Below are 12132 nucleotides of genomic sequence, written 5' to 3'. Positions count from 1 at the left end.
CTGGGAGTGGCTAAGTCATTATGCAAAGTAACCTATTTCCCCTTGTTTTTCCTACTCCCCCCCCCCAGACGTTCTTGTTAAACTCTGGATTTGTGCTGGAGATGGCCTACCTTGATTATCATACACATTGTAAGGAGAGTGATCACTTTAGATAAGCTATTACCAGCAGGAGAGTGGGGTGGAGGGAGAGAAAACCTTTTGTAGTGGTAAACACCCATTTTTTTTCATGGTTGTGTGTATAAAAAGATCTTCTGTACTTTCCACAGTATGCATCCGATGAAGTGAGCTGTAGCTCACAAAAGCTTATGCTCAGATAAATTGGTTAGTCTCTAAGGTGCCACAAGTACTCCTTTTCTTTTTGCGAATACAGACTAACACGGCTGCTACTCTGAAGCGATTCTTGCATTGCTTTACACTTCATACCACTGGTCTGTCTACAACACTGCACTTGCCCACGAAGCTTGCACAAGCACACACACTTCTTGTGAAAGCGGAGTAGGGTGACCAGGTGTCCAGTTGCCGACCAGAACACTGGTCGAAAAGGGACCGTGGCCATCACTGCCGACCGGGCCATTAAAAGTCTGGTCAGTGGTGCTGCAGTGCTAAGGCAGGCTAGTCCCTACCTGTCCTGGCTCCTTGCTGCACCCCAGAAGCAGCCAGCAGGTCCGGCTCCTAGGTGGGGGGCTCCCCCAATGCGGCTCCACGCATTGCCCAGGCACCAGCTCTGCACTCCCATTGGCCAGTTCCTAGCCAGTGGGAGCTGGGGGGTGGTGGTGGGGAGTGCCTGCGAGTGAGAGTGGTGGGTGGAGTCTCCTGGCCCCCAGCCTGGGACCCAGACCTGCTGGCTGCTTCCTGGGCATGTGCAGTGCCACTACCAAGACAGGCAGCCAGCCTGCTTTAGCCCCACAGACTGAACCGCCCGAGGTAAGCCCATGCCCCAGCCACGAGCCCCAACCCCCTACCCCAGCCCTGACCCCCCCCCCCAACCCAGAGCTTCTTCCTGCACCCCAAACCCCTCATCCCCAGCACCTGCCCAGAGCCTGCACCCCCAGCCCAGAACCCTCACCCCCCCCCCCGCACTCCAACCCCCTGTCCCAACCCAGAGCCCCCTCCCACACCCTGAATCCCTCACCCCCGGCCCCACCCCACAGCCAGCACCCCCAGCCCAGAGCCCTCACCCCCTCCCACATCCCAACTTCCTGCCTCAACCCACAGCCCCCTCCTGCACTCTGAATCCCTTGGCCCCACCCCCCAGCCTGGAGCCCCCTCCTGCACCCTGAACCCCTCATTTTTGGCCCCACCCTGGAGCCCACATCCTCAGTTAGAGCTCTCATCCGCTCCTGCCCCCCAACCTCCTGCCCCAGCCCAGTGAAAGTGAGGGTGGGGGAAAGCAAGCCACTGGGGGAGGGGGAATGTAGTGAGCGGGGGCGGGGTCTTGGGGAAGGGACAGGGCTAGGGTGTTCAGTTTTGTGTGACTAGAAAGTTGGCAACCCTAAAGCAGAGTCGTATCAGGGACACAGCGAACACACAGCAGGAGCCCCCTTACTTATGCACCTGTGCCTGGGGTGGGAAAACTACAGCAGAGTGGAGCTGTGGTGGGCCGCCTGGAGCAAGGAGGCTGCCCTGAGGGGGCTGCTGTCCCAGAGAGGAGGCAGAGCTGGTCAGAAGTGGGAAGCTGCCAGAGGTCCCTGAGCAGGATGAAACTTGAAAGTGAGGACTGAGTTGAAAGATTATCTGTTTACTTAAGAAACTAAACCTCCTTGAAAGGCACACTGCATGTGGTGGTGTATTTTGGAACTGGGGAGAAGCTGTGCTGGTGACACCCCCTCATCTAGAGTACTGTGTGCAGTAGAGGTCACCACATACGGAGCGTTCAGAGAAGGTCCTTGAGACTAACTATGGAGCACAGAAAAACTATCATGAGGAAGGACTGAAAGGAATGTGTTTATATTAGAAAGGAGACATGATAAAGTTATATCACATAATGAATGATCTGAATGCGTGGGTCAGGAAAGTCTGCTGGCCCTGTCTCAGAACACCAGTACCAGGGACATTCAATTAAATCAAAAGATGGTGCTAAGCTAGCCTTATGGGCTACAGTGGCAAATTCAACATTAATAAAAGAAAAAACTTTTTCACACAATGTGTGATTCATGCCCACAGGATGTAATTTAGGCCAAGAATTTAGCAAAATTCAAGGAGAGATTGGATATTTATATGAACAACAAGAATATCCAGAGTTGTTAGAGCTAATGCTAAAAACAGTAAGGGGAGAGAGAGATTCATGCAGCAAGGATGCAACCAAATTTAACTATGGGTATGTCTACACTACCCGCTGGATCTGCACGCAGCGATTAATCCAGCAGGGATCCATTTATCGTGTCTAGACAAATCGATCCCCGAGCGCTCTCCTGTCAACTCATGTACTCCAGTGCCGTGAGAGGCACAGGCAGAGTCGACAGGGGAGTGGCAGCAGTTGACTCCACGGTAAGTCGATCTAAGTATGTTGACTTCAGCTAAGTTATTCACTTACCTGAAGTTGTGTAACTTAGATCGATCCCCCACCCAGTGTAGACCAGGGCTATGAGAGAAGAATGAGACCTAATGGGGGGCAGATTGTTCCATCTCTGCCTACTGCAGGCTTCTAACTCTTCTCAAACATCCAGTTCTGGCCACTGTCAGAGACAGGATACTGGACTAGATGGGTCTGTTCTAGTATGGCGATTCCTGACGATGCAAAGCAACCTTTCCATCCTCTAAGTTTTGGGCCCTCTGCGTCTTATTTTAGAAGGTGGGTTGATTTAAAATAATTCATTTTGAATCTTGTTTTGCTTTTTTTTTTTTTTTATTATTATTAAGTTTTCCCCCCCGAAGATAAAAGTGATTCTCATTAGTTGGTGTAATCTGGTATTTCTTTTTGCTAAGAAGGAGGGTACACTACACCTATACACATTTAAGACATATAGCTTAACATACTTTTTTCAAATCTATAATATACATTTTATTGATATAAAATGGTGAATAGTTCATATTTACTAGACTATAATTGTTACTTATGATTTGTATCAAGTTGCAGTTAGATGAAAACTGAAATTCAATTAAATGCACAAAACCAGCATTTTAAATTTGCTTAAGTAAATATAACTACCTTAAATATGCTGGATTCAGAAGAAAAAAGTAAGTTTATCAAAACAGGTTGTGTGTTTAACACTGATTTATTAAACAAAGGAAGGTTTCAGAGTAGCAGCCGTGTTAGTCTGTATTCGCAAGAAGAAAAGGAGTACTTGTGGCACCATAGCCACTGAATGCATCCGATGAAGTGAGCTGTAGCTCATGAAAGCTTATGCTCAAATAAATTGGTTAGTCTCTAAGGTGCCACAAGTACTCCTTTTCTTTTTGTGAATTCTCAATGTGTTTCTCAGCTTTGAATTAACTAGCTGCATAAACTGAAATGAAGAAAATACTCTCTCTGCACCTGCAGATGAGGCTACGACTATCAGCAGGTCATCAACAAACACTGGCTACAGTTTAGCTAGCAACTCCCACCCATTCAATGGCAAAGGCATGGGCACCAATTAGCAAGTTTCATATACAGGACTAGAGGTAGGCTCCCAGGCAGAATGCTTAACTGTACAGCATTAGTGTGGAATGTGAGTTCTGCAGAGAGGTGCTTCTCCCAGCTTGTGCCCCTGGGGCAGGGAGTCATCCAGCTTTCATCCAGATCACACCATGCGATCCATTGTCTACAGCCAAGCTCTAGGATACAACCGCATTTGCTCCAACCCGTCAGACAGAGACAAACACCTATCAAGCATTCTTACAATTACAATACCCACCTGCTGAAGTGAAGAAACAGACTGACAGAGCCAGAAGAGTACCCAGAAGTCACCTACTACAGGACAGGCCCAACAAAGAAAAGAACAGAACGCCACTAGCCATCACCTTCAGCCCCCAACTAAAACCTCTCCAACGCATCAAGGATCTACAACCTATCCTGAAGGACGACCCATCACTCTCACGGATCTTGGGAGACAGGCCAATCCTTGCTTACAGACAGCCCCCCAACCTGAAGCAAAATACTCACCAGCAACCACACACGACACAACAGAACCACTAACCCAGGAACCTATCCTTGCAACAAAGCCCGTTGCCAACTGTGTCCACATATCTATTCAGGGGACACCATCACAGGGCCTAATAACATCAGCCACACTATCAGAGGCTCGTTCACCTGCACATCTACCTATGTGATATATGCCATCATGTGCCAGCAACGTCCCTCTGCCATGTACATTGGTCAAACTGGACAGTCTCTACATAAAAGAATAAATGGACACAAATCAGACGTCAAGAATTATAACATTCAAAAACCAGTTGGAGAACACTTCAGTCTATTTGGTCACTCGATTACAGACCTAAAAGTTGCAGTTCTTTAACAAAAAAACTTCAAAAACAGACTCCAACGATAGACTGCTGAACTGGAATTAATTTGCAAACTGGACACAATTAACTTAGGCTTAAATAAAGACTGGGAGTGGATGGGTCATTACACAAAGTAAAACTATTTCCCCATGTCTATTTCCACCCCCCACCCCACCACCCACTGTTCCTCAGACATTCTTGTCAACTGCTGGTAATGGCCCACCTTGATTATCACTACAAAAGGTTCCCCTCCCTCCTGCTGGTAATAGCTCACCTTAAGTGATCACTCTGGTTACAGTGTGTATGGTAACACCCATTGTTTCATGTTCTCTATGTATATAAATCTCCCCACTGTATTTTCCACTGAATGCATCCGATGAAGTGAGCTGTAGCTCACGAAAGCTTATGCTCAGATAAATTGGTTAGTCTCTAAGGTGCCACAAGTACTCCTTTTCTTTTTGTAAAAACCAGGAATCCCTAGGGGAGGAGGGAGGTATTGAAGAGACAACGCAGGGGACTCAGAAGACATACAGCTAAGCCCTCTGAGCCAAGTTTACATTCAGAAAAGGGGGAGATGAGGGAGCAGGAGTGAAAAGAAGGAGCCAAAACCCAGGGGAGGGATAGCAGTAGTAGAGTGGGAACTTCTCTATACCTGTGGTACCCCATCACCGTAGTATCTGAGTACCTCAGATCATAGTCCCACGGTGAGGTAGAGCAGTGCTGTTATCCTCATTGTATAGATGGGGCACTGATGGGGACACAGGCTAAAGGACAGATTTTCAGGCACCTAGTGGGATTTTCAGAAGTGCCTAGAAGGTTAGGTGCTTTGTAAACCCCACTAGATGCCTCTTTGGGTGCCTAAAAACCTTTGAAACTCTGTCCCTAAGGCATTGACCTGAGGTCGTATAGAACGAAGAATAGAAGTTGTATACACAGAGTCCATAAAGTGAACAAATTATTGTCATGATTTGTATTATTCACTTGGCACTATCTGTGTGCTCAGCACTGATCAGGATATGCCAGTAAATGTAGTTCCGGAGCCAATGCATACAAGATGTGTAACTCTGGATAAGATGGCTCAGATATATAAATATTAAGTGTATAGTTATTGACCACATATTATCACAGTGAACATGTGATAACACATCTATGAGTGAAGGCGCTGATGGCGATAGAAGTTTTACTTGATTAAGGACTAGAAGATTTGACCCTCCAACTTTCTTTCAAGAGGAAAAGCTGCCCAGAGCTCTTGTGCCTGTTTATTTTCCTTTCCTGCCTGCAGTGGCCCTGATATACCTCAGAACTCTCAATTTTTCCCCCTCAACTTTAAAACATGAAATTTTGTAGGTGTTTGGTTTAAAATATTCTCCTGTGAAAACTGCAACTCAATCACTGTAGTGTTATGTTTAAGGCCCTTCTGGAAAGGGACTAGCCTTTAAACAGAAGTGAAAATAGTGTTACTAACTCTCATGATTTTGTCATGAGTCTCATGATTTTTGTGTTTTGCTTAAAGCTCCAACTCCTGGAGTCAAGTGGCTGTGTGAAGATTTCAGCCTTCATTCTTAAAGAAAAAAATGAAATTTCTAGCCTTTGTGGCTGTGGAGAAAGCATCACAATGTGACCTCAGAGCACCCTAAAGGCTTAAAAAGCAGAACGTAAATAAAAACATTATTTTTACATAATCATGATTTTTGGTGAGCCTGATTCATAGTATTGCCAACCCCAAATATTCAAAAATCATGAAAGACTACGTGTGAGTTTCACTCCTGTTTAAAGTCTGTTTCTAGTCTATTTGTAGTGAGGTAAAACCCCTACAGTCCCAGGCAGGTGCAGTATAAACTCATGGGAACATGCCCTAGCAGGATGTTTCCAAAAGTTAAATGAGCTATTCCAAGCTTGATGAACTGCAAAAAGAGTCATAGAAAGTAACCTAGATTTTTCTACAATTGTTACATTCAAGAGTTAGTAACAAAGTAAGAATATACATTACATTTTTAAACCTAACCAGTGTCCCTTAAGTGAATGGACAGAATATTATTAGAGCTGAGTGGATCTAATATTTATTTAATTTTCTCTCTTTCTTTATATAGGAATTAGAAATTATCTGACAGGAGCACTGTATCTAAGTTATCTGCAAAAAAACAAGAGTCTTCAGGTGCCCAAGTAGCCTCTGGAATCATAGTTAAAGTTGTGCACTCTCCCCCACCGAAATCTGAAACGGTGCCCCTGCTCAAGGATTTCACAGAATCTCAGAAATGTAGGGCTGGAAGGGACCTCGTGAGGGCATCAGTCCAGTGTTTCTCAACCAGGGTCTCAGGCCCTGTGGGGAGCAGGTTTCAGGGGGTCCACCAAGCAGGACCAGTGTTAGACTACCTAGGGCCCAGGGCAGAGAGCCTAAGCCCTGCCAGGCCCTGGGCCCCTGCCACCCGTGGCTGAAGCAAGAAGCCTGAGCAACTTAGCTTTGTGGGGGCACGCTGTGGTTTGGGGGCCCAGGCAATTGCTCTGGTTGCTACTCCTTAATCCCAGCCCTGGCTTTTATATGCAGAAAACTGTTGTTGTGGCACAGGTGGGTGGTGGAGTTTTTAATAGCATGGGGGGTGGGGGGGGAGCGCACTCAGAAAGAAAGGCTGAGAACCCCTGGTCTAGTCCATCTGACTTTCTTTAAAACTTCGGCAGCAAACACGCACTGCTTACCATTATTTGTTACTTAACTTTAAATCAACGGATTATACTTGGGCCTTAATATAGGATCATAATTTCAAATATTTGTATTTTAAAAAAATATTTAAACAAAAAAAAGCCTGATTTTTATGTGTATAAATAATCGACTTTTATCCACCCTTGTTCAGTGCAACCACAGGGGTTCATTAGTTATATGCCCCACCAGCCTAGAGTACCATATCAGGAGTGCAAGGCACAAACCACCAGGCCCTCTGCCTGTGTTGCCAGAGATCCCCTGCCCTCCCCCTCACTTTGCACCCTGGTGCCTAACTGACCCCGTCCCCCCACTATTGCTCCTGGTACCAGCCCCCTGCCTCTTCCCCCCCCCCCCCCCCTTTGCACCTTAGTGCCTGTCCCCATACTCCCTCCCCCCAGTGTTGCCCCCGGTGCCAGCCTCCTCCCTTCCCCTCCTTTACACTCACCGGACTCCAAAGTTGCACTTGCCCATGAGGTTGAGCTTGCAGAAGTGGAGGCGCTCGCAGCCCTCACACTCCTTGCGGACGCAGAGCCGCAGCGGGGACACAGCCAGCACCCAGCGAGAGCCCCCCTCCTTGTGCACCAGAAACCTCTCCTGCCCCACATCCTGCAGGATCTGCTCCAGCTGCTGCTCGGAGAGCTCCACGTGCTGGGAGATCTTGCTGTACTCCAGCAGCCCCCCGTTAGAACACAGGACCTTGGTAATGAAGCTGCAGACCGCGGGGTCAGACATGCTTGCTCTCGAGCCCAGGGGGTTACTGACTAGGCAGCCTAACACGGCTGCTACTCTAAAACCGGACTAGGCAGCCTCTCCGTCCGCTCGCTCCGTTTCGTGGGCGGATCAGGCTCCTCCTCCCATCCAGCTGGAAAGAAGAATCGAAACTGAAGGCAGAAAAGTATGCCTTTGGGTGACGGGCGGCAGGGCAGTGGTTTAAGGCAGCAAATTAAAAAGTGATAGCATGCAAAATATGTAGGAAGAGTGAAGGGCATTTTTATACCCAGTATATTTCCTTTTGAAATGTGGGTGCCTTTGCCCTTTTCTGTGACATGCGTTTATTCATTCCCACTTGTAGAATTGCAGTCGAGAGGGGGAAAAGACATCTTCTCCTTTACAGAATAAAGTTATCCTGGATCTAAAGCTAAGGGATACAAGTTGCAAACTAGAAAGATGTTATCTTGAACATGCAGTGTAGGAGGAGCAGCAGAAGGCCATTTAAACTGGGAGGGTCAGTTTTGCCCTTTCTGCCTGACCCTCTCCTCTTCCCCTCTCTGGTACCAACCACCAGCAGCAGCAGCCTGACCCTCCTGGCCCATGCACCCTTACGCCCATCCCTTCTGAATGTTAATGAGTGGCACTGCAACCGTGGGGCCATGGCCAAAAAGTAATCAGCGCCACGCCCTCGGTGGACCCTGGCAGTACAGCCTCTGCAGTGAAGATTAGGATAAACATGTTTATATGCAGGTAATGGGTGTGGTAAGAGGAGGCCCTGAAACATAAGCCCTTGTATCAGAGGCCTGGTATGAGACCCAAGCCCTGAACTAAAGTAATGGTCAAGACTTTGCTAGCATAAAGCAAAGTTAAGCTGTGCGCCAGAGGGAGGCCCTGCTCACAGAAGCTGGCAAGGCGGCTGATGTTGCAATCATACACATACCCAAAAACAGGTACTACGCACTAGTAATATAAACACGTGTCAGGAATGGTACCGGAACATTTCGATACAAGCACATTCCACATAGATAACAAGGAACAGACTGACCCATCCTAAAGATTGCAGCAGGAGGGTAATAGGAGAGAGTTGTTTTGTTTGAACCAACATGTACAAGGTCAGAGGTGGTACCCTAACATGTAGAAGGGTTGCACCTCTATATGTCGGGAGCAATGTGTAACTTGGTTGTACATGTGTATAAAAGCGTACCCTTGAAGAGTTGTCTTTGACTGGCCTACGGGGCAGTGGTAAGTCCTGCCACTGACTGAGCTGGTCCATTGTCAGGGAGCACATATGTACTAGCAGAACTGTAGATATCTGATCTGGGGAGCTAGAGACTGTTTTGCTTGGCAGTAAGCCTGGCTGGGTGCCTTCGTACCTTATCAGAGTCTGTGGTCATTGGGGATTCTCTCGGGGTCTGCTGTGTCAGTGATCTGCAGAGCTGGGGCAGCATATAGATGGAACACACGCATGCAGCCGATTGTTATCAACATTGAACAGAGCTGAGCACAACACTGGTGACGTTTGATGACAATAGGTGAAAGCTCAAAATAAATGTAAAAATCCCATTAGTCCTGAGATGGTTTTTTGAGCCAGTATAATATAACCGGCAAGAGCTATAGCACACATGACTTGTGGGCTGCATGTATAAGAGTAAAACCAAAAAAATAAACCCCCCAAAAAACCAACCCACCCCCCCCACCCCCAGCTTCAAATGCATCACTGAAGTCAATGGTGTTACACTAGATGAATATATCTTTCCAAATCCACAATCCCCAGCTAGACAAATGATTGTGATGGACTCTCAGTGGACACTAAGAGTCAGAAATTTCCCCCAGGTTGTGTGCGCACATGTGCGTTTCAAAGCTATAACTTAAATAAGAAGGAAGAAAAGAGTGCGACCATTCTGAAATATTGTTTATGTAGGACCTACACATTGTATTAATTAGCTGCTGCTTTCATGGCTAGCAGAAGGAATGGCAAGGACACAATCTATGTGTGAAGCTGTGCTGATATAATAAACAATTGCGCAGAACCAAGCAAGTAAATAAGTTTTGTTAATTTCCAATGGGGTTTGTTTGTGGGGGGGGGGGGGGGGGGGGAAGAGCAGTGGGAAGGTAAACACACATTGAGGAGAAAAGTCATTTGTGGTTAAACTGAAAATTTAGAGTAAATCCATAAAGGAAGAAATTTAAATGTTAAACATTTAAACAATGCAGAGTTAGAAGATTAAACTAATGAAGTTAACTTGTCGTTTAGTATTAGGAAGTTACACAGAAATACTGAGGGCACGTCTTCACTGCAGCAGTGCTTTAATGTGGCTGTGTAGTCACGGCACCAGCGCTGGGAGCTATAGAAAAACCCACCTCCACGAGGCGAGTAGCTCCCAGCGCTGGTGCATTGTCTACACTGCCACTTTACAGCGCTGAAACTTGCAGCGCTTAGGGGTGTGTTTTTTCACAACCCTGAGCGAGAAAGTTGAAGTGCTGTAAAGTGGCAGTGACAAGGCCTAAGCCACTTGTACTATTTGATGAAAACCAATGAACTTGTGTGGCATGTGAACCTGCTCTAATCTCCTTTTCTTTGTAAACCATTACAATGCAAATCACAGTAACTAAAGTTTGTTTTTGTTTGTTTGTTCATATTACAGCTGAAAGTTAAACAGGGACTTCAGCATGACACTACATTGCATGCATTTCTGGAACGTAACCCAACCCTGAACATATGTTTTCAGAGTGATCCATAATTCACCACTGCTGCAGTTTCAACAAACTCAGTGGTCCAGTGAGAATACTAATATTTTGCAATGTCTTCACACCACTCTTCTTACAGGTTACCATCATGTCTGTGGCTGCTTGAGCAGCAAATGCCTAGAGCTTGGCCCATTGCCGTGCCACACAAAACTGAAGAAATTAAAGACTTCCTGCTCACAGCCAGGAGGAAGGATCCAAAATCTGTTAAGATCAAGAATCAAAAGACCATGAAATTCAAGGTGTGCTGAAGCCAGTACCTATACCAGGGGTCGGCAATCTTTCAGAAGTGGAGTGTTGAGTCTTCATTTATTCACTCTAATTTAAGGTTTCATGTGCCAGTAATACATTTTAACGTTTTTAGAAGGTCTCTCTCTCTAAGTCTATATTGTATAACTAAACTATTGTATGTAAAGTAAACAAGGTTTTTAAAATGTTTAAGAGGCTTCATTTAAAATTAAATTAAAATGCAGATCCTGGGGTGCACACACCCCTGGGGGGTGCAAAATGCCCCTTCTGGGGGTGTGAGACATGTGAGACTAAGAAGGTAAATCATCAAACACACACAAAATTAAGCACAGGCACATAAATACAACTACTTTAATCAAACCTATGTATTTATTAACATTATATACATTTAATTATTACTGTAATATACAAAGTTTTTAAGCTAATTGTAGTGTAATTTTTGATAAGGGCTGTAGAGCACTGGGCTGTCTGCCAGTACCCCAAGCTGGCAGGAGGGCTGACCAGAGCCGGAGGCCCGGACCCTGGCTAGCAGGGGGCCTGGCAGCTGGAACCCCAGACCAGCAGCGAGGTGGGTGGAGCCCAGGCCAGCAGCAGGCTGAGCGGGGCTGATGGCTGGGACCCCAGCTGGCAAGGGGCCGACGGCTAGAACCCCAGACCATGAGCAGGCTGAGCGGGGTGGCAGACAGAACCCCAGACCGGCAGCGGCTCACCCGCTGCTGGTCTGGGGTTCCGCCGGCTCCTGCCAGCTGGGGTCCCAGCTGCCAGCCCTGCTCAGCCTGCTGGGGGTTCTGTTTACCCAGGCAGGCAGCTGGCTGAGCAGGACTGGCAGCCAGGACCCTGGCTGGCAGCAGCATGCCAGTAAAAATCTGCTCATGTGCTGCTTTTGGCACACATGCTGCAGGTTGCAGACCGCTGACCTATACACTCTGCTCATCACAGATAAGGAGAAGGCTGAGAAACTGAAGGCGTCCCAGCCACCTGGTTTGGCTGTGGAAGAACTGAAATGAACCAGTCATGCACAGAGCTTTTTTCATGTATTATAATAAAAAAAAGAGGGAATGGTTTTGTTTTTTGTGGTGTTTTTTTTTTTTTTTTAAAAAAAAACACCAAGCAGAAGCTTCAATGTAGACAGAGCACTAGAGATTGTACCATAGCAATATTGCCAAGCCAAGAGATGACCTGTACCTGCCAATAGTGGGATGGGGGAGAGGAGGGATGCAGAGTGAGGGAAGCCAACTTCAGCAGTGTTACTGAGCATGCTCGATGACCCTCCATGCAACACCTCTGGCCAAGCCCAAATGTTAACA

The 12132-nt window shown here is 46.8% G+C and overlaps 2 protein-coding genes across 8 annotated transcripts in view; one reads left to right on the top strand and one right to left on the bottom strand.

The window, feature by feature from the left end:
* Window positions 1-7967, bottom strand: part of LOC102940945 (protein mono-ADP-ribosyltransferase PARP12) — a 45072-nt gene extending 37105 nt beyond the window's left edge. For 4 of the 7 annotated variants that reach the window (XR_005227657.2, XM_037914239.1, XM_037914250.2 and 1 more), the window contains exon 1: window positions 7566-7967. Coding sequence is in view for 6 of the 7 variants with exons in the window: in XM_037914239.1 (XP_037770167.1) it covers window positions 7566-7852 (287 nt within the window). In the remaining variant the exon portion in view is untranslated. The remainder of the gene's footprint in view (window positions 1-7565) is intronic. The other 3 variants (XM_037914224.2, XM_037914231.2, XM_043534562.1) reach the window with 1 other exon arrangement.
* A 2709-nt stretch (window positions 7968-10676) lies between these two features.
* LOC114018780 (60S ribosomal protein L38-like) lies at window positions 10677-11832 on the top strand. The gene is made up of 2 exons (XM_037889742.1): window positions 10677-10820; window positions 11727-11832. Exons 1-2 carry the CDS (start codon window positions 10693-10695, stop codon window positions 11830-11832), a joined length of 234 nt encoding a protein of 77 aa, XP_037745670.1. The 5' UTR covers window positions 10677-10692.
* The last annotated feature ends 300 nt before the right edge of the window (window positions 11833-12132 follow it).

Source organism: Chelonia mydas, chromosome 1 (assembly GCF_015237465.2).
Source record: "Chelonia mydas isolate rCheMyd1 chromosome 1, rCheMyd1.pri.v2, whole genome shotgun sequence".
Classification (NCBI taxonomy): Eukaryota; Metazoa; Chordata; order Testudines; family Cheloniidae; genus Chelonia; species Chelonia mydas.
Note: the sequence above shows the minus strand (reverse complement) of the source record. Positions and strands in the feature narration are given on the sequence as shown.

Bases quoted from the DNA above. Each gene is read 5' to 3' on its own strand.
- LOC114018780 (XM_037889742.1), top strand. From the start codon at position 10,693: ATGCCTAGAGCTTGGCCCATTGCCGTGCCACACAAAACTGAAGAAATT. The intron at 10,821-11,726 runs GTGCTGAAGCCA...CACATGCTGCAG, and splicing joins AAGACCATGAAATTCAAGGT to GTTGCAGACCGCTGACCTAT.